Source organism: Gallinula chloropus (genome assembly GCF_964237585.1).
Source record: "Gallinula chloropus genome assembly, chromosome: Z".
Classification (NCBI taxonomy): Eukaryota; Metazoa; Chordata; class Aves; order Gruiformes; family Rallidae; genus Gallinula; species Gallinula chloropus.
The window spans coordinates 1235337-1256560 of record NC_140089.1 but is presented as its reverse complement, the minus strand read 5'-3'; the positions used below and the strand labels follow the sequence as shown (position 1 = coordinate 1256560).

Sequence of the window (21224 nt, the reverse complement as noted above, 5' to 3'; positions counted from 1 at the left end):
TACATTTCCTCACGTAAATGTGTTTGAGAGGCAGGGAAGCTGTGGCTCTGCTGACAACTGCCCCAACGACCAGGGCAGGGACAACTTGGGCAGCTGCTCTGGCACCCTCATGGCAGGGAGTTCATCTCTGGAGCTGTCCCTTCACCTACCTGGCTCTCAGCTCAGCACACACCTCCTCTCCTCTGCCCAAGTTGGCCCATGGTAGCCCCAGGCAGGGCAAGCCAGCCTCATCTTCCCTCCTCTTGCTGTTGAATCTGCTCTACTCACTTCCTGCTCCATACGTTTGGCAGCGCTGAGGACTGTGTGTGCTGAGCTGAGGATTCACGTTGGATCAGAGGCACCCAGAGCAAACTACGTGAGGGGAAGGACCACGGGGTCTCCTCCACATATCAAGGAGGACGTTGGGCATCACAAGGTGTCTGTCCAGGACCCCATCCCTCCATGGTCAGTCCAAACACCGCCTGCAGCAAGGGTGTCACCACTAACAGCCCCTCTTCCCAAGTGACCCATCACCACTCTTAATGAGCTGTGTGGCGCCCACCACTGCAACAGCTCTGACAGACAGAGGGCACCGCCTTTAGCTAACCCCAAGCTCTTCAGCCACCCTGGAACTCCCCAGCAAGGCTCCAAGAAGGAGAGTCAAGAATCTCAGATCTCAACTTACCATGTCGCTGCTGAAAGCCACAAGGCTGGACCGAGCCACTGACCGGTACTTACAGATGATACAGCTACAGCTTCCTCCACAGCCTAGAGCTAAGTATTGACTCCTTGCTCTGAAATCAGCACGTTTACAACAGAAGAAAGGTCCTTCTTGCCACCCAAAGCACAGCTCACACCCACTTCCCGTTTCCTTCAGCATCCCTCTCTCTACACGCGTCTTCACTGGCTGAGAAGCTGTGTAACCCCCTCCTTGAGCTGGGTATTTGCAAAACCTGAGCCAGTTTTGAAGCTAGATGTGCCCCTGAGCACAAAATTAGGCTAGATACCTTGCACAGGCCCCTTCTGGTTTGGAGCTGGGGTGTTTTTTAAACTAACCTGTGTGTAGCTGTGTCCTAATTTACTGGCACTTTACACAAACTGAGCGCTGGCGACAAAGGACTTGGCAAAAGCTCACCAGAGTCAGGATTCAAAGCAGATTAGTAAAACCACATTTAAACTACTTATTATTCAGAGGTAAAGCATCTTAAATTAAGCTGGATTAACTGTATAAGTAACATTCACTTTAAACTGAAGGTGCTCCTTCCCAAAAGAGAAAGTGCTCCCAGAGATGCTCGTGAGAGGCCAGCCAGGAGGCAGGAGGTCTCACCACCAGCCTGCAGCCCTGCTGCTTGCTTTGTGCCAGCCTGGGTGGCTCTGGCCCCTTGAAGACAGAGTTTAATTTTAAAAAACAAAACAAAAACAACCCACATACAAAAAAACACCCCAAAATGCAAACAAATCACCACCCCCACCCCAAAAAAACCCCAAACCAAACAACCCAAAACTATCAACCACCCAAAGCCAAACACCCAAAAGCAACACTGCCCCAAGGCTCCCCCACCCCTGCCACTAAACCGACTGGCTTTTTGCTGATCCCATCAGGAAAGGGAGTCCACTGAAAGGCTGTATTGTAAGCAGGACAAACCCAGGATGAGGATGCTGGGAGATCTCAGGCAAAGAGCTGTGGAATCAGCTCACTTTATTGCTCCCAAAACACATTATCGAGGCAAGTCCCTGGTTTGAAATTGTGGGCAGAAGCTCTCCTGTGTCCCAGTGTCTGAGCAGGAGACCTGTTGCTGTGCCTGTTTGCTATCAGCTTCCCAGATCAACACACAAACCCCACCTGTGATGTCCCAGTCAATGAGAGGGGACAAACAGCCACCCCCCACCACCAGACGCCATCACCACTGGGCTGAATCCAACACTGCAGAAGCTGAAGCAAACCCCAGGTGTAACCTGCCTCTTTGGTCAGCATCAGCACTGTTCATTCGGACCCCAAGGAGCCAGACCAGGCGCTGCTGTGTTACAGGGGGTTCTGAAGCACCATGGCCACGCAGTTCTGGGCAGGGCCACTGACTGATGTGGTTCTTAAAATAAGACCAGTATCCCTCACGGGAGCACCCATGCGTGTTGCCAGCCATAACCATGTTTACATATGGCTGTAGAATGGATCTGGTCTGGCTTGGACGATGCTCAACCCAGAATGTTTTAGAAGCAGCACAAAGAGGTGAGAAAGCCCTCAAAAGGTTACCTCCTTTGAGAGCAAACCCAAGAGAATTCTATGTAGAAGCAGGTATTTGTACTTATAATTGCTAGGAATTACTTCTCTCCTGCAGCTCATCACTGGGAGCAGGCTCCTGCTCCAGGCTTTTGCTGTGCCCTCAAAGCCACAGAATCTACTTGAATTGGCCACGAAAGGGAACGTTAAGGAAAACTTACCTGGAGTGAGCCTGCTGGACACAGTCAAAGCTTCCCTGAGAATTATCATTGCCATCATCTGACATGTAGAAGTTAAATGTTTGCACTTCGTTTGGCACAGCAACTTTGGGAATTCTAAGACACTAAAAGGGAAAGAAAAGGTGGTGTAAAAACTGGAGTCTACAGCCTTTTGCTCACCATGAACCAGGGCTGTGGCTTACAGGGAGAAACTGTGTCTTGAAGGCTCTGATGTCAGACATGCCACTAAAAACACTAAGCACTAAAAGCCACTAAAATAGTGGGTTTGGCACATTTCTCCCTGGGAAAGCAGGGCTGGCTGCGTGTCTGCCACAGCAGTAACTGCCCCACAGACCCTACAGTCGCTCAGCCTCTGCTTTAGCAGAGGGTTCAAGCAGCAAGTCACCCCTCCCCATCTGGTGGCACTAACAGGCACGTGCCCAAATTTCCACACCAGCACCTGAGTATCATCCAAGGGCCTGAGGCTCAGCCAAGGGACCAGAGCAGCACAGAGTGCACACCCTGCGTGGGACGCCCAGGGGCAGCCATTCCCTCAGCCCTATGAAGTGTACAGCCAGCTCCAAGGAGGGAGGGAAAACATAAACAGCGACGTGCAAATCACAACAGCAAAACCTCTCAAACTATAAAGCCCCAATTTCACACCCAACAGGCCCTGAAAGGCTTTTTCTTCTCCTCAGCTCTGGACGCGACTGTTTGCCAAGAGTGAAACGTAAATAGTGTTTTGCAGGTTCAGTCAGATCCCCCTGGCTGGACTGGCCACTGAGGACAGAACGTGCTGCATCCTGCTGCAGCCCAAGGATGCAAGTGTGAGGAATGGCCAGAACGTTTGGTGGCATCAGCAGGCTCTTCAGTGTGCTGCCACAGCAAACCACACCAAGGCTCCAAAAACCTGCTGCCATCTGACTCCTCCACTCCAAAGGGGAAACGAGCTTGCAGTGAGTGTGAAAAGCTGTTCTGAGACTGGCTGGAGTGTTTAATGGAGTAAATACAGCTGACAGAGAAAGATACTGAAAAGCAACATTGGACATGCTCTGATGGACCTTCCTCTGGACACTTGGATACTTAAAGCAACATTGGACATGCTCTGATGGACCTTCCTCTGGACACTTGGATACTTAAAGCAACATTGGACATGCTCTGATGGACCTTCCTCTGGACACTTGGATACTTAAAGCAACATTGGACATGCTCTGATGGACCTTCCTCTGGACACTTGGATACTTAAAGGGACGTTGGACATGCTCTGATGGACCTTCCTCTGGACACTTGGATACTTAAAGGGACGTTGGACATGCTCTGATGGACCTTCCTCTGGACACTTGGATACTTAAAGCAACATTGGACATGCTCTGATGGACCTTCCTCTGGACACTTGGATACTTAAAGGGACGTTGGACATGCTCTGATGGACCTTCCTCTGGACACTTGGATACTTAAAGGGACGTTGGACATGCTCTGATGGACCTTCCTCTGGACACTTGGATACTTAAAGGGACGTTGGACATGCTCTGATGGACCTTCCTCTGGACACTTGGATACTTAAAGGGACGTTGGACATGCTCTGATGGACCTTCCTCTGGACACTTGGATACTTAAAGGGACGTTGGACATGCTCTGATGGACCTTCCTCTGGACACTTGGATACTTAAAGGGACGTTGGACATGCTCTGATGGACCTTCCTCTGGACACTTGGATACTTAAAGGGACGTTGGACATGCTCTGATGGACCTTCCTCTGGACACTTGGATACTTAAAGGGACGTTGGACATGCTCTGATGGACCTTCCTCTGGACACTTGGATACTTAAAGGGACGTTGGACATGCTCTGATGGACCTTCCTCTGGACACTTGGATACTTAAAGGGACGTTGGACATGCTCTGATGGACCTTCCTCTGGACACTTGGATACTTAAAGGGACGTTGGACATGCTCTGATGGACCTTCCTCTGGACACTTGGATACTTAAAGGGACGTTGGACATGCTCTGATGGACCTTCCTCTGGACACTTGGATACTTAAAGGGACGTTGGACATGCTCTGATGGACCTTCCTCTGGACACTTGGATACTTAAAGGGACGTTGGACATGCTCTGATGGACCTTCCTCTGGACACTTGGATACTTAAAGGGACGTTGGACATGCTCTGATGGACCTTCCTCTGGACACTTGGATACTTAAAGGGACGTTGGACATGCTCTGATGGACCTTCCTCTGGACACTTGGATACTTAAAGGGACGTTGGACATGCTCTGATGGACCTTCCTCTGGACACTTGGATACTTAAAGGGACGTTGGACATGCTCTGATGGACCTTCCTCTGGACACTTGGATACTTAAAGGGACGTTGGACATGCTCTGATGGACCTTCCTCTGGACACTTGGATACTTAAAGGGACGTTGGACATGCTCTGATGGACCTTCCTCTGGACACTTGGATACTTAAAGGGACGTTGGACATGCTCTGATGGACCTTCCTCTGGACACTTGGATACTTAAAGGGACGTTGGACATGCTCTGATGGACCTTCCTCTGGACACTTGGATACTTAAAGGGACGTTGGACATGCTCTGATGGACCTTCCTCTGGACACTTGGATACTTAAAGGGACGTTGGACATGCTCTGATGGACCTTCCTCTGGACACTTGGATACTTAAAGGGACGTTGGACATGCTCTGATGGACCTTCCTCTGGACACTTGGATACTTAAAGGGACGTTGGACATGCTCTGATGGACCTTCCTCTGGACACTTGGATACTTAAAGGGACGTTGGACATGCTCTGATGGACCTTCCTCTGGACACTTGGATACTTAAAGGGACATTGGACATGCTCTGAGAGACCTTTCTCTGGACATTTGGATACTTAAAAGCGACATTGGACATGCTCTGATGGACCTTCCTCTGGACACTTGGCCTGCTGGTTGGCCCTGGGTCTCCCCAGGCACCCGCAGTCCCTGCACCGATGGGTACAACACAACAGCTCCATCCCAGCTGTGTGCTGCTCATCAGCACTGGCAGAGCTCACCGACACCCTGGGGCAGGGACTGGACCCCAGGGAGAAAGGCAGCCTTCCCACCCGCCCCTTGTCCCTTCAGCTTCACAGTAGCAGCACGGTCAGAGAGAAATCTGTGTGTTTTACACCAGAATGGAGAGAAACTGCGTCATTGATCTTGGGTCACACGTGCAGCTTTCCCTTCTCAGGATCACCAGCAGGACTACGGAGTTGCCATCACCCTAAGAGGACCACAGGGCCCCGAATGGCACTGAAACTGCATCCCCTGAAGCCCACTCCCACCCACCCACCCAGGGTCTGGGCACACAGTTGTGCTGTGAACACAGCAGGGTCTGTGTGTGACTCACGGCTCCGTCCCGCCCGCTGTGGCTGTCGTCACCCTGAGACACTCTCTGGAGACCCCACAGACACGAAGGGTGACAGACCTGGGGCTGGTCCCCAAGGAGCCAGAGGGAAGATGCAGCTGTCACTGTGTGTTCCTGCATCCCATTCCCAGAGCTCATCCTGAGCAGGCTTTGTATTTGACATCGACCAGGCTAAAGGAGGAACAGGCAGGAATCCCCCAGCACCAGGAGTTGCTGCTCCCTCATAGTTTAATACGGGACTCTGGAAGAACTTTGCACAGGTACCAGACCAGGTCTCAGTGTGTGCTTTGATGCAGCAGCCTGGAGACAGAAGCCAGACCTGGGGCACATCTAAAGCCCTTTTCTGCTGTCCCACTCTCTTCTGTGAGGTCTCCACTCCCCCAGGTGCTAAAAGGACACCGATAAAACACAGACAAGGACAAGTCTGGCACCTTGCAGGCAGATGCCTCTGAAGATTATCACCAGCAACCATGACCCAGGAGCAAACGCAGATGGAAACACCAAATATTCTCCAGCTTCCCCTCACCCCTACAAACTCTGTAAGATAGAAACCAGTGATGATGGCATCACCAGCTACCACAACCATTGGCAGAGCAAAGAAAGCATCCAGAGGTTTACTGTCAGCCTCAAATCTTTCAGACCCACTTGTCACAAACTCCAGAACTACAGGATGCCCATTCCTCAGGCACTCATTATTTCAGAGAGGCAACAACAATGATGAGGGAACATTTCTCTCCTAGAAGATTCCAAAAGTGGCAGGGCAACCAACCTGAGAAAAAGGCCAATCTTTCATCCTCAGTTCCAAAGCTTTGTTATTTAATCTGTAATGCAGCTGGCACAAACCCTTCAGTTCTGTGAAGCTTTTTTGGGACCTGCTCAGAATATCTACAGGGCCAAAAGCTTTGTCCTTCGACCAGCAGATTTCCTGAAGTCTGTCATGACTCAGACAACACAGCTCAATAAACCTGGGGCAAGCTCTGGGGGAAAAATGCATTTTCAGTTGTAGTGAATACAGTTGAATCACACAAGCCCATTTCCCAAATTGGGGTTCAAAAGGAAAAGCCCAAACACAAAGCAAAAAAGCAATTATTGAATCTGCAGGGTAACCAAAGCTGGCAGGGGCAAAAACGCAAGAAGGTGGGAGTTAAAATTGAAACCAGCCTGGAAAAACTGGAATAGGGGTCTGAAAGCAGGTGTATAAAACCCTTCCACAGGGCAGCAGCTGCACAGAAACCAAATCTGCAGGCTACAGAATCACAGACTCACTGAATCACAGGGGCTGGAAGGGCCCCCCAGAGCCCATGGGGTCCCACCCCTGCCCAAGCAGGGTCCCTAGGACAGGTCAGGGCTGGAATCTCTCCAGAGAAGGAGACTCCACACCCCCTGGGCAGCCTGTCCCAGGGCTCCCTCACCCTCACCGGTAAGAAGTTCTTCCCCATATTGGGGGGAACTCCCTGGGCTCCAACTTGAGCCCATCGCCCCTTGTCCTGTCCCCACAGACACTGAGCAGAGGCTGCCCATGGCCCCTGGGTCCCACCCTTCAGCTATTGATCCCCATTGATCAGATCCCCTCTCAGGCTTCTCCTCTCCAGGCTGAACAGCCCCAGCTCCCTCAGCCTCTCCTCACAGGGGAGATGCTCCCATCCTAACAGCTCTACAGCCCAACATCCAGCCCACACAAGCCCACTGTGCAATACTGGGATGCACCGACACAACCACAGCGACAACAACCAGCAGGTTGAGCTGTGGGATGATGGCACAAGACTTATGTGCAGGAGCTGCAGCTCTTGATCCCCTCACCAGAGGTTTCCAGCACCACCTTTCCCCATCCCAGCACCACGCCAGGGAAGCCTGATGCTTCAGCAGCCAGATGTGCAGCACAAACCCCAGCCTCAGTGCACTGTCCTCTCCCAAATGCCACCCACCTGTGCTGACATGAAGAGATTACAAGGCTCCCTCCTTGCTCCTTTGCAAAGATGACCCCATCCCCTGACAAGTCAAGCAGCCTTGTCTTACAGAGGCACGTTTTTACAGCCAGGGTTTCTTGCAAGGCAATATGCCATCCACAAAGTATTCCTAGGGCACTGACACATTTTCAGCCACCTAGAGAAGGCAACACTTGCACCAGATAAACTGGATGACAACTGGTTCACAGCAACTGTCACCTCAAGCCCTTAAGATCCAAGTTTTACTGCTGTTAACACATTTGCCATCTCTTCCTGTATCAGGCAAGACAAAGTAACACTCTGAAGTTGTTTCTGGACTCACCAACTTCTGCAGGTAAGCCTTGCCTGGAAGAAATGTTTGTATTACATGGCTCTGGAAAGCTGTTCAAGGATTTCTGACTTATTCAGAATGGGAAACTGCGTTGGGTTCATGAGAAGCATCGGGGCAAAGACTTGCAGGAGGTGGTCAAGGAGCCTTCATTAATAAAGCACAAGCTGCAGCCACATTAATCCAAAACAGAAGGTAAGCTTCTGTTTGCATCAGGAAGCAGCACTGCATCTTTGTTTCAGAGAAGCTGCTTTTGATTTTTATACATACAAAGAGCAACCTGGTTGGGCCCTGGCACGCAAACACCAAACACCCATCTTCTACAGTCCAGAAGATGTAGATCTACAGTCACCCAAGATCTACAGTGGTGTGGCTGACAGAATAGAAGGAAAGGAAGGCATCCAGAGGGATCCTGACAGGCTGGAAAGGTGGGTCTGGGTGAACCCAATGAGGTTCTGCGCTGCCAAGTGTCAGGTGTTGCACTTGGGCCAGAGGAATCCCAGACACAGACACAGACTGGGAGAAGAGCTGCTGGAGAGCAGCCCTGAGGAGAAGGACTTGGGGATTGTGGTGGATGAGAAGCTTGACATGAGCCAGCAGTGGCTCTTGCAGCTCATAGGGCCAATGGGATCCTGGGCTCCATCAGCAGAGGGGTGGCAGCAGGGACAGGGAGGGGATTGTCCCTCTCTGCTCTGCCTTCCCCAGCTGGAGTCCTGTGTCCAGAGCTGGGGCCCCAGGACAAGAGAGATGCGGGGCTGGTGGAGAGGGGTCAGAGGAGCCACGGAGATGCTCAGAGGGCTGGAGCAGCTCCCCTACACAGAGAGGCTGAGGGAGCTGGGCTGGGTCAGCCTGGAGAAGAGAAGGCTGTGGGGGGACCTCACCGCAGCCTCCCCGTCCCTGAAGGGACCCCAGGAACAGGAGGGGAATGGGCTTGTTAAAGGGCAGAGACTGGCAGGACAAGGGGGCTGGAGTGAAGCTGGAGGAGGGAAGGGGCAGAGGAGAGACTGGGAGGAAGTTCTTTGCAGAGAGAGTGGTGAGGGGCTGGCAGGGGCTGCCCAGAGAGGGGGTGGGTGCCCCGTCCCTGGGGGTGTTCAAGGCCAGGTTGGCTGGGGCCCTGGGCACCCTTGTGTAGCTCCAGGCCTGGAGGTTGGTGTCCCTGCCTGTGGCAGGGGGTTGGAGCTCTGTGACCCTTGGGGTCCCTTCCAGCCCAGACCAGGCTGGGATTCTGTGTTGCACGGGAGATCCAGGGTGTCAATGGCTTCAGGTAGACAGGGGCTCTGCACATTTTGTCTCTGTTAAGAGATGCATTTGCAGGCTGCAGGACACAACAGAGGTAAAAATACAGAAGGGAAGCCCTAGCAGGGGAGCTGCAGTCATTCAGAATATTATTGCACAGAAGTACAGACTCACAGAATCCCAAGGTTGGAAAAGCCCTTTAAGATCATCATGTCCAACCATTCCTGTCTTATGCTAAACCAGATCCCTGAGCACCTCATTTCCCCCTTTTTTTTTTTACAAAAAATAAAAGCTACACTGTGCTGCAAACACTGCTGGGATTTCCCTTTTAACACATCCCTACTGCATTACAAGTCCCTGCTAACATTCACCTTTCTCAGGGCTATCATACCTAGCACAGCATGGCTGCTACCTTCTCCAGGCTGCCTGGGTGCAGCCCAAAGTGTTTAATTACAAGGTAATTCTTCAAAATGAATCTGCATCACTGTAACAATCCAACCCTTGTGGTGCCTCAGTACCCTCCAGCTACTCAGGCACCAGCAGACCTGATCACACAGGCTGTCTGGAAGCAAGAAGTCCCTGGAGCCAGCTCGTGCCCTGGTGCTAAAGTTTGTTGTAACAACCAGAGAGACTTTACTAATTCACAACTCATGGAGCCTCAGATGTGTTTTGCACAAACCACTCCACAGGGTGTCAGGGGTTCTTGTGCAGAAGAGCATCCAGGGGCCAGCACACACCACACACAAGGATTTATCACCATACTGAATGCACACCGCTTACCCCACCACTGCGCTCGCTACTGCACCTTCTGAGACCACCTACACCCTTCCAACACCCTTCACAGCAACTCCACTGCTCAACAGGAAAGAAATTAACCTGCCTTTTTCATTACTTTGGGGCAAATCAGCCACAGAGGCCCCTTTGACACCCATCTCAGCTTCTTATTAAAGACATACCTGAAACAAAAGCTCCTCCCTTGTCTTACTCAGTATAAGGCTCCCCTTCTCAGATCCCACATCCAACACAAGTCCAGACCACCCCAAGCCAGAAAGCTCCTTATGTTTTTCCACTCCATCCCTTCCCATCATCCACAGAGGACTGGGACACAATCAGCCTAACTAGAGTAATGGGGTTTTTTGTAAAAAATAAGCCTTTTTTGAATGCTAATGCTAGCATTTCATCCTCAGCAGGGACCTGGAAGATTGCTGCCCGTGCTGCAAAGCCAGCACTACCAAGAGAAGTGAAACTGCTGCTTGAGGACACCCCTGGCTGCAGCAGGGAGCCTGCGATGCCCCGGCACTGGCAACAGGGCTCGAGTGCTCCTTGGTCCCCAGACCTCCACGGAGAGCCGGTCCCGGGTGGGGAGGGAGGGAAGAAACGGGCAGGGAGGGAGGAAAAGGATCCCGGGCGGGGAGGGAGGAAGGAGGGAGGAAACGGGTCCCGGGCGGGGAGGGAGGAAGGAGGGAGGAAACGGGTCCCGGGTGGAGGGAGGAAGGAGGGAGGAAACGGGTCCCGGGTGGAGGGAGGAAGGAGGGAGGAAACGGGTCCCGGGTGGAGGGAGGAAGGAGGGAGGAAACGGGTCCCGGGTGGAGGGAGGAAGGAGGGAGGAAACGGGTCCCGGGTGGAGGGGAAGGAGGGAGGAAACGGGTCCCGGGTGGAGGGGAAGGAGGGAGGAAACGGGCAGGGAGGGAGGAAGGAAACGGGTCCCGGGTGGAGAGGGAAGAAGGAAATGGGTCCCGGGTGGAGAGGGAAGGAGGAAACGGGCAGGGAGGGAGGAAGGAAACGGGTCCCGGGTGGAGAGGAAGGAAACGGGCAGGGAGGGAGGAAGGAAACAGGTCCCGGGTGGAGAGGGAAGAAGGAAACAGGTCCCAGGGGGATGGAAACCGGTCCCGGGAGGAAGGAAGTCCTTCCAGGGGGGCAGGTCAGTCCCCTGCCACGCAGCATACAGCGACACTGAGCTCACCATTTCCCTCCTGCTGCACGCTCAGGGTCTGTTGACATTAATAACCTTAAACTTCTGCCCCTACTGCAGAGACTCAGGATCTGGGAATCTCCCGGGAAACAACGAGCTTTCTGGCTTGGGGTGGTCTAGGGTTGTGTTGGATGTGGGCACTGATGCTGGTCAGGATCTGGGAATCTCCTTACCTTGCATTTCCTCAATTACAGGCAGATTATGGTGAGGGATTATTGCTTCTGCCACCAGCAGCAAAGAGCCTGCAGATGTTCCCATCACAGAGCACCGCAGCAGGCTGCTCTGCTGTGTTTAGTAACAAAGAGGCACATACCTGGAGAGGCTCTTTAACAGACAAGGTGACACCCCCTGCAAGGCAACACTTGGCTCTTCAGCAGCCTTGTGACCCCCCTGGCAGCTTTTTGACAAAGCCCTGGATTGTTTTATGTCTGAGGAGCAAAGCCTCATCTAGGTTACTACATCTCAAGCCTCCTGCACCACTTGCTGCTACCAGCAAGCACTAGAGAACTCCACACGTGAACTGTTGCAGAAGATGGGAGGGTGCTGGGTAGATAAAAGGTGCTGGTAATTTTTCTTTCACAGAGTACTACTTGCAAAACTCCACTCCTAGGTTATATATCGACACTGAGAGTTTATTTTGAACTTGTCTCCTGCCCTGCCCCTTGCAAGGCTGTGTGCCTGCTGCCACAGCCAGACAGCCCCTTTTACTGGGCTCCTTCCCAGTCAGGTCTGCAGGCACAACTTCCCTCTCGACGCCAGCACTGACTCCAAAACCCATCTGTGCCCCCAGCCACCCTCTGCTGGCACAGCTGTTCTGCCAGGCCATCTGAACTGAGACCCACAGTTCATTCCAGCAAGGAAATCCTCTCCCAGCACAGCTCAAACCCTTCCCAGTGCACTTCCAGTGGGGAACCAGCTCCGAGGAGAGAAGAGCTTCTCAGAAGGGCAGCGTTAAGAACTTGTGTCTCCACAGCAGCTTTGCTGGAGACAGGGTCTGTGAGTCCCCTTCCTGACAAGTGACACAGACCCCACCAGTCCCCCCTCTCTGCCCCAGCACCACTCAGCTGCGTGGCACACTGCCCTGCCCGAGGTCCCGGCTGCGCTGAACAGCATCAGAGGCTCAGTCTGTGCCTCAGCCTGACAAGGAGCCTTTGGCCGTCCCCACGGTTCAGCCCAGGCTCCCATGGTGAGCCCACAGCCTGAGTTCCACTTTACCTCCAGCTTCTCCTCTCCAGGACTCTTTAACAAGACTCAGGGTTATCACTGGAGCAGCCTTCCTCCTACTCCCCCTCAACTCTTCATTAACAGACTCAAAACACTGTTATGGTTTCAGAGGCGGCTCAAGAACCATCAGCCCTACTCCCCCAAACTGCTCTTCTGCTTCACGTTGTGGAGCCCTTAGAATCTCCTGCTAAACGGGTGAGAGGGGACAGAAGCACGACAGCAACGCCCACCCAGAGCCTGACTCTCTTCCACCTTCAGCTGCAACTGCTCAGCAAACGTACTGTACAAGGCAAGGTGCCTGGAACAGGCAGATCATAGGAATGCCTGAAGGGTAATTAGTGGGTTTAATAACTTCTTTTCCAATATAACAAGAGTAAAAAGCACTCACCCCTTGGGATCCTTGAAACTGAATCGAAGGTGGAGAAGAGAGAGAATCCTGCAAGAGAAAGAAAAGAGGCAGCATGTCAGCAGAACCACACACCTCCTGTGCTGCAGGAAGAGAAGGTGGATGTTCCCAGAGCAAAGAGGACGCTCTGTGCTCCTGTGCCATGGCACAGGCTGCAGCCAGGGCTCCAGAGGGTCTGGGCTCCTCGCAGGACCCAGGGGGTTCTCTGCTGGGTGCTGTGGAGCCCGAGACCTGGTGCTTCATCGTGCTCAGCAAGGACACGGTGGCACCTGGAGTAGTCTGAGGGGACACTGACAACTCTACAACCCGATCTGGGGGTGCTGGCAGGAGAAACACCCCTCGTCTGTCTCACACAGCAGAGAAGTGTGGGAGTCCCAAAGGCGTTGCTGCTCCCTCCCAGCCCCTGCCCCGCTGCCCTGGTGGTTGGTTTGGCTCCCAAGGTGGCTGTTTGAGAACATCTTCACAAGGTCTGGCTGGGTTAACACAAGCAACCTGCCTGCTCAGAAGCAGCGTCCCTGGCTGGGAAAGGACCTTTGAGATCGAGTCCAACCATACCTGTCCTCTACTACACCACATCCCTGAGCAGCTCACCTACTCTGTTAAACACACCCAGGGGGGTGACTCAGCCCCCTCCCTGGGCAGCCTGTGCCAGTGCCCATTAACCCTCTTGGGGAAGAACTTTCTCCTAAGGTCTGATCTGACCCTGCCCTGGTGCAGCTCAATGTCACCCACAAACCTACTGAGGGGAACATCCGATTCCCTTCACCCAGGTGATTGATAAAGACCTTGGACAGGGCTGGACCCAGGGGAGGTCTCCATAACCATCTCTTTCCTTACTAGGACCACCCTCAGGCTGCCATCACTTCCCCATGGTCACACACCACCTGCTCTTTGCCCAGACCCCTGTACTCACACCAGGAGTGCTTGCAAGGCTGCAAAGCAAACCTCCCAGCACAGCACAGCACAGCACCCCCTGCACTGCTCCCCGCAGAGCTGGCAGCCAGCTGCCCTCAGGAAAGCAGGGCATCACACCCTGCCTCTGCTTTTACACCCTTCACCCGGGCTGCTGACCTCAGATAGCACGCCTTAGGCTCAGCACAATCAAACTGCCACATAGAAAACCCAACTTCTGAGGTCCCTCAAACAGCCCCTGCCAGGGGAAATATGCAGCATGGCCAAAAATAACACAGGTCACCTGCACCTTGTCTCTGCAACTTCACAGCACCAAGCGCAGCCTGTTCCTGACCTGCAAGGATGGAAGGAAGCATCCTGCACCGCTGCTCTGCTGACACCACAGCCCATGAAGGCTTGGAAATGTGAAGGGGAGGGGGTGGAAAATAAATTAGAATCAACGAATCAAGGGGTTTGCTACTTGGAAACTACTTTTCTCCCTCACAAACCAGCTTCTGGTCAGATCTGCTCCTCGACACAGCCCAGACAGCTCCACCACCAGTGCCAGCAGGAGCCCACTGATAAGGACATCCCCTCTCAGCAGCAATGCTGAGTTTGCTCAGCTTTCCTGGATCCTGAAATTACACTGCTGGACACACAAAGACAGGGCAGCTGTGCTGACTAGCTCAGTCTGCTAGGCTTTGTCCAGAGGGTGTTGCAGGGAGTTTGCCAACCACTGCACACACTTACATCACACAGGTTGCACCAACAGGTCAATTCCTGATGAGCACAAACTTTACCCCAGCAGAAGCAGGGCTTAAAATTTAGGTGGGCTTAAAATCTGGTGGAGTTAAAGCTTGGATGGCATCAATCAGGAGCACTCAGGACTCAGCATCACCGGAAAGGTGAGTTACATCCAGCCCCGTCCTCTCCTCCCTCCAGCCACAGGTGCCTCCTGCTTCACTCGTGCTTCTCTCACCCTGTTGCAATAAAACCCATCGCTCTCACCCAGCGGAAAACCCCAGGAGCTGAGCTTGGCCATGAGCTGAGCCGGCTCAGATGGGTGCCGGCTCCACCTAGCGCCGGCAGCAAGCGCCTGCGAGTAATCCCAGCCCCACCGGTGCTCAGCATCACCCGGGAGCTTCACCTGGCCCCACAAAAAAAAAAAACAGAGGAGGGGTCTGCCAGGAGTGAGACCGCTGGAGAGCTGCAGCTCCCACACAAACCGGTAGTGGGGTCTTTAAAAATGACCGTGCTGGCGTTTCCAGGACCAGAGGCTGATGCACTCTCTCAAGTCACGCAGCAGCCAACACCATCTGTGGCCTTAAGACCTGGAATGGCTTGCAACAAATTCTTCTGCTCCACAAACCTTCCCTTTCAAGGCCAAAAAGCTTCAGAATGGAGTTGGAGACCAGTACTGCACCCATCTGCTAAACCAGCACAGACAAACAAACCCATTTAAAAATCATGATGGGTTCTGTATGCACAGCCTGCTGCACAGTTATGAATCCCAGCACTTAGAGTCCCAGCCTGGTCTGGGTTGGGAGGGACCCCAAGGGTCCCAGAGCTCCAACCCCCTGCCACAGGCAGGGACACCAACCTCCAGGCCTGGAGCTACACAAGGTTGCCCAGGGCCCCATCCAACCTGGCCTTGAACACCCCCAGGGACGGGGCACCCACCCCCTCTCTGGGCAGCCCCTTCCAGCCCCTCACCACTCTCTCTGCACAGAACTTCCCCCCAGTCTCTCCTCTCCCCCTTCCCTCCTCCAGCTTCACTCCAGCCCCTTGTCCTGCCAGTCTCTGCCCTTTAACAAGCCCATTCCCCTCCTGTTCCTGGGGTCCCTTCAGGGACGGGGAGGCTGCAGTGAGGTCCCCCCACAGCCTTCTCTTCTCCAGGCTGACCCAGCCCAGCTCCCTCAGCCTCTCTGCGTAGGGGAGCTGCTCCAGCCCTCTGGGCATCTCCGTGGCTCCTCTGACCCCTCTCCACCAGCCCCACATCTCTCTTGTCCTGGGGCCCCAGCTCTGGACACAGGACTCCAGCTGGGGAGGGCAGAGCAGAGAGGGACAATCCCCTCCCTGTCCCTGCTGCCCCCCCTCTGCTAATGGAGCCCAGGATCCCATTGGCCTTGGTCAGCCCAAAGCTTCTGGAACAGGGTGAACTTGAAAACACCACGATCTGAGTACCCAGGGCAGGAGCTGGACACTGACCACCTCAACCCAAGCAAGTGACCCAGAAACACTGCTGCTGGTGCCCAGAACTCCTGGAGCAGCCTGCAGGAATAATCAGGCAACAGCTCAGCTGACAAACAAGCCACCTGCAGCTCCAGGCACACTGCACTTCAGTGATTACTCTTTATTTGCCTCTGAAGATCCTTTTTAAGATAGCCATGAAAACTCCTTATATATTTATGTTTATATTTTTATCTATAAAGCGCCCATCACCGTACTGACAAACACCCTTTGGAACCACTCTGATGGTTCTGAGCAAATTCTCCCACTCAGGACCAACTGGGGAACAAAAAAGCAGTGAGAACTCTGAGAGTCAGGTTTTAAACCTCTAATTTGGGGGGGAGCAAAAGCTCAAGACCCATCTGACTTCCTTCCCCAGGCCCACTGTGGTGCTGAGCAGCCTTTGGGCAGGGACTGGAGCTCTGTGCACAGGGACCCTGCAGACAGCTCAGGCACTTTAGGGCAGCACCCTCCTGTAAGAGGCTCATTAAGGACTCTTCCCCTCACACGCTGGCTCGGGGGAGCAGCAGATGCCCCGACCAGCACAGGGGGAGTGTGAGGGGCAATAAACATTCCCTGCCCTTCAGTAACATCAAGAGAGATGAGTATTATGGTGGGGACCAGAACTAGACACCAGCACTCTGGCAGTGCCACCCCAAGGATTCCCCTTATCCTTCCATTTTTCCCCTTTTCCCCTCCTGCTCCTCTTCCTTCCCCCTTTTCCCCTTTCCCTCTCCTGGTCCCCCCCACTTTCCCCCTTCCCTTCCTGCTCCCCAACCTCTCCCCTTCCCGTCCTGCTCTTGCCCCCTCCTTGCTCACAGCCCGGGCTCTTCCCGCTGCCCCTGCACTCAGAGGCTGGGTTTCAGCAGGGCTGGATGTGAACTGATCAGCAACTCAGGCTGGGAAATGACAGGAATGACAGAAACCCCCTCACAAGAAGCAGCACTTTGGAAGGACAGGTTGCCTGCACCAGTAACACCCAGTAAATTCCATGTACCCCTCCTTGTGCTTGAGTCCCAGCCAGCACACCAGCCACCCCCTGCCTCCCAACAGCCCCAGGACTGAGGAACCCACCACCCAGCCAGGCTCAGCTCCCCAGCTCCCACCTCCCAACAGCCCCAGGACTGAGGAACCCACCACCCAGCCAGGCTCAGCTCCACAGCTCCCACCTCCCAACAGCCCCAGGACTGAGGAACCCACCACCCAGCCAGGCTCAGCTCCCCAGCTCCCACCTCCCAACAGCCCCAGGACTGAGGAACCCACCACCCAGCCAGGCTCAGCTCCACAGCTCCCACCTCCCAACAGCCCCAGGACTGAGGAACCCACCACCCAGCCAGGCTCAGCTCCCCAGCTCCCAGCTCCAAAGCACCCCCTGAGGGGTGGCAGAGCCACCGGTGCAGGGAGGTGGAGGTACAAGGGGGATTTGGCATCCCTGGTGTATCCCTCCTGATTACTGTGGGGGTTACACTGTTTCATGGGGAATGGTTTTTTAGGTACAGGATGTTTTCACACCTCCACAGGGTCAGCAAGAAGAGGCAGCACCCTGGGAAAAGCCCACCACACCCCTGGGTCACTGTACCACCCCTGGAGACCCAGCGCTCACGGCTCCATCACCAGCACTTCACAGACACCAGCACGTCCCTCCTCACACCCACCATAAGCTGCTGCCCTGGTACAAGCAGTAACACAGGGAGATCACTACACTCCCCCTTTCCTGGCAGGTTGGGGTGTCAGGCATGAAACACCCACTCCCATTCCCCACACTGACCCTCTCTGGCACCCACAGCTCCTGCTCCCCTGTGCTGCTCCCAGGACCAGCTCCCAGCAGTGCCAGAACCCATCAGGGATGCTCTCAGGGGAGCACTTGACCATCCAGTGCCAAAAGCAGCACCAGGCCAAGGGCTGCTGGTGCATCTCAGCTCGACCCATCTCCTTGCTGGAGCCACAGCAGCAGCCACAGTGGCCTTGGAGCCCGGCAGGAGCAGCCCTGGGGCAGGTGAAGCGATGGGGGTGCTGGCTCAGGAGGTGGGGCTGCCATTTAGGGTGGCTGACAAAACATCTGCTTAGTGCTACTCCTGCTGGGTGGGCACCAACTGCTTAAGTGACCACGGTGCCTGGAGGAGGAAAGCCCAGGTCCTTTCTTTACCTCTACCCTGCTGATATGCCAGGTCTCCTCCATAGCCTCACTCAACTCGTTAACCCAGAAGACAAAATCCTCCCAAAACCCAGTTAAATGGGTAGTTCTCTCTAAAGGAAGAAGTGGGATAGGTTTATTCTCCCTTTCAGGAGCAGCAAAAACCTCAAATCAGTTCAATCCATTCCAAAGTATCACCAAACTTCAGCACAGCTCATGTCTGCAGCAAACCCAGGAGGCTGCCTGTCCCGCCCTGAAAGCCCAGACCTTTCAAGCCAAGGGGTTCACCAGCTCCCCAGCCCAAACCCTGGCCACCTGAGGCAGGCAGAAGCCACAGCACAGCTAAGCCCTGGCCAGTGAAACAGGGCAGAGCCTGTGGCTCCATTTCAATCGCTTCAGAGCTGGGGAACACCAGGCAAAGATCACGTCCCTCGTGCTGGCTCAGCAGCTCCGCAGCTGGAACATCCCAGTGGCTGAAGAACGAGAGCCCCAGTGCAGAACAGATTCCCGGGAATCCCAGTTATCCCTGGGGCTGGAGAGCCCAGACTTCACCAGCCAAAGCCCCTGCTGTAAGGGAGCAGAGCAAAGCGCCCACCTGCAGAGCCTTCCCCCGGCGCAGCCCAGCTGCAACGCGACTGCGGAGGGACGGGGCAGCCGGACCCCGTTCCAACTTCACCTGGTCTCTTCGTGCTGCCTCTGAGCGCCGTGTAGTAAGCCAGCTTTACAGATAAACCAGCAAAAAGGCATGTTTAGGGGTTTTTTACACCGGAACACGTTTCTGCACAGAGGGTGGAGCTGCTGCTATAACTCGAGCTGTCTAATCTGTTCACTGCCACTGAAGCAGTGAGGTGCTGCTCGTCCCAGCCACGTGCTCCCTGTAGCCTCAGCTCTCAGGCTGCTCCATCCAGCACAGAACCTGTGCAGAACAAGGGATAAAAGGACCCCACAACAGAGGAAATCGGCTCCAAAAAGCCCCTGAGGGCAGCGCAGAGGAGGGAAGGAGGTGATGCCCCATGGGCAGCAGCAGCCAGACGCCAGCGGCGCCGAGTCCTGCAGCCTGGTCCCAGCAGCAGCAGGGCTCTGCCCGAGGCAGCAGGGACAACTCAGCCTGGCCCCGGAGCAGGAGCCCTGACACCCTGCCTGCCCCAGGACACACTCACTGCGCCAGGGCCGGGCGTCCTGCACCTCTCGGGACTGCAGAGCGGCTGCAGCTCCGGCCTCCCAGGGCAACATGACTGAGGTGAAGCCAAGGCACGACTCCCTGCTAGACAGAGAGGGGTTTACACTGGAACAACGGGTGGCTGTGCTTTCAATTAACACAGGTGGTGCTCAGAGATCTCGCAGAGCGCTGCTTCATGGTGCTGAGAGAGATCTGGGCCAGAAGAACGCGCCCCACCATCCGAATCCAGGTGAGCCCAGGCCACGGTGCCAGAGCGCAGGAAGGGGCTTGTCCTCACCCACACCGAGCTCCGGAGATCAGCCTGCTGCAGAGACACCATCCCGACCCCTGTTCCTGAGCGTGGGCTTGAGGTGGGATCACAGAGTCACTGGATGGGAAAGACCTTTGAGATCACCGAGTCCAACCACACCCGCCCTCTACCAACCCACAGCCCGGAGCCCCTCCTGTGCCCAGCGTTTCATGGCAGGATTGAAGAGTCTCACACCAGCTCAGAAGATGCTCAGCAGCGGCAACGAGCGCTTCGGTCTCTGTTCAGAGTTGAACGCTCAGTAACTGGGCATCCAGAGCCCGATCACACCCTGCAGAGGCTCCACAGGTGCTGGGGTCAGCCGGGCATGGGAGGGTTATCCTGATTTCTCACTCCCAGGAGCTGCCTGCGGCGTTATTTGTGTTACACAGGAATCTCCAGCACAGCGCAGAGCCGAGGGTGCCTCCCCTGCCTCCCCCAGCTCTCAGAGGTGCCGTTTTTACGCCTTTGCTGCCAACTTTCCCAGTCGCACAGGGGGAGCTGAAGCGGGTCAGCGAAGCAGCTCGGCTGGGAAAGGTGGTGAGAAGGAAGGCGCTGGCAGCGTGCCCTCCCCACACAGCCTGTCCGGACCTCCGCTCGCAGCCGCGGCGGGATGCACAGGGCATGAGGAGCCCGGCTCCTTCCTTCCCATCAGCGGGGAAGCCCTCCCTCCCCGGGAGCCTGTCCCGCCTGCATCCCGCCGGCTGCGGGAAAGCATCCTTCCCCTCTCTCTCTCTCTCTCTCTGAGCTCGTTCATCGCCCCGAGTTAACGGCTCTAAAAGCAGCTGGCGGGATCCCGGCGGCGTCAGGAAAAGGCGGCTGCCGCTGCGAGTATCAAACACCTGAGTCACCCGCGGGCGGCAGCGCGGTGCCCTCCAGCCCTCCGCGTCCCCCAACCCGCTGGGCTGCGGCTCCGCGGGGCCCCCCGCGGCCCCAGCAATGCCCGGGGCAGGGGCGGGGGGGGCACGAAGCCACCTCCAACTTCCAACGGGAGCTTCTGTCCCGCCGACTCGGAGCTTCTGTCCCGCCGACTCGCCCCCCCGTCTCCTCCACGCAGCCTCCCCCCGCGGCCGGCCGCCCGCCGAGGGGGAGCCCAGCCCAGCCGCTGCCCACCGCGGAGAGAGGGAGGGATGGAGGGAGGGACCCCGCGGGGGGATGCGGAGCTGCCGGGCGCTGCCGACGCGGGGCTGGCTGCGCACACACACACCCCCCCCCCCCCCGCCGCCCCTCACCTGGCGGTCCCGGTAGTCCTGCAGCGCCCGCAGCGCGGCCTCGGTCAGCTTGACGTGCAGCACCGTGATGCCCGGCGCCCCCCGGCAGGACACGCTGTACCGCTCCCCTTCCCGCAGCTCCGCCATTTTATCGGCCCCTCACCCGCCGTCGTCGTCGCCGTCGCCGCCGCCGCCCGCCGCGGCCATCCCGCCGCCACCGGCCCCGCCGCGCGCAGCCGCGCCGTACCGGTCGCCCCGCGGGGCGGGCTCGCGCGGGGCGGGGGAGGCTGAGGGGCGGGCGGAGGAGGCTGAGGGGCGGGCGGGAGAGGCTGGGGGCGGCTGAGGGGCGGGCGGGAGCGGCTGAGG

General features: G+C 55.6%; 1 protein-coding gene across 1 annotated transcript in view; it reads right to left on the bottom strand.

Annotated features, from left to right (window-relative positions):
• The window catches only part of LOC311203266 (RNA polymerase II elongation factor ELL2-like), a gene marked incomplete at both ends in the record, with an annotated part of 37185 nt that extends 16180 nt beyond the window's left edge, over nt 1-21005 (bottom strand). The window contains 3 exons of the mRNA XM_084277920.1: nt 2419-2540; nt 12910-12957; nt 20880-21005. Of these exons, the coding sequence (XP_084134046.1) occupies nt 2419-2540; nt 12910-12957; nt 20880-21005 (296 nt within the window). The remainder of the gene's footprint in view (nt 1-2418; nt 2541-12909; nt 12958-20879) is intronic.
• Between the last annotated feature and the right edge of the window lie 219 nt (nt 21006-21224).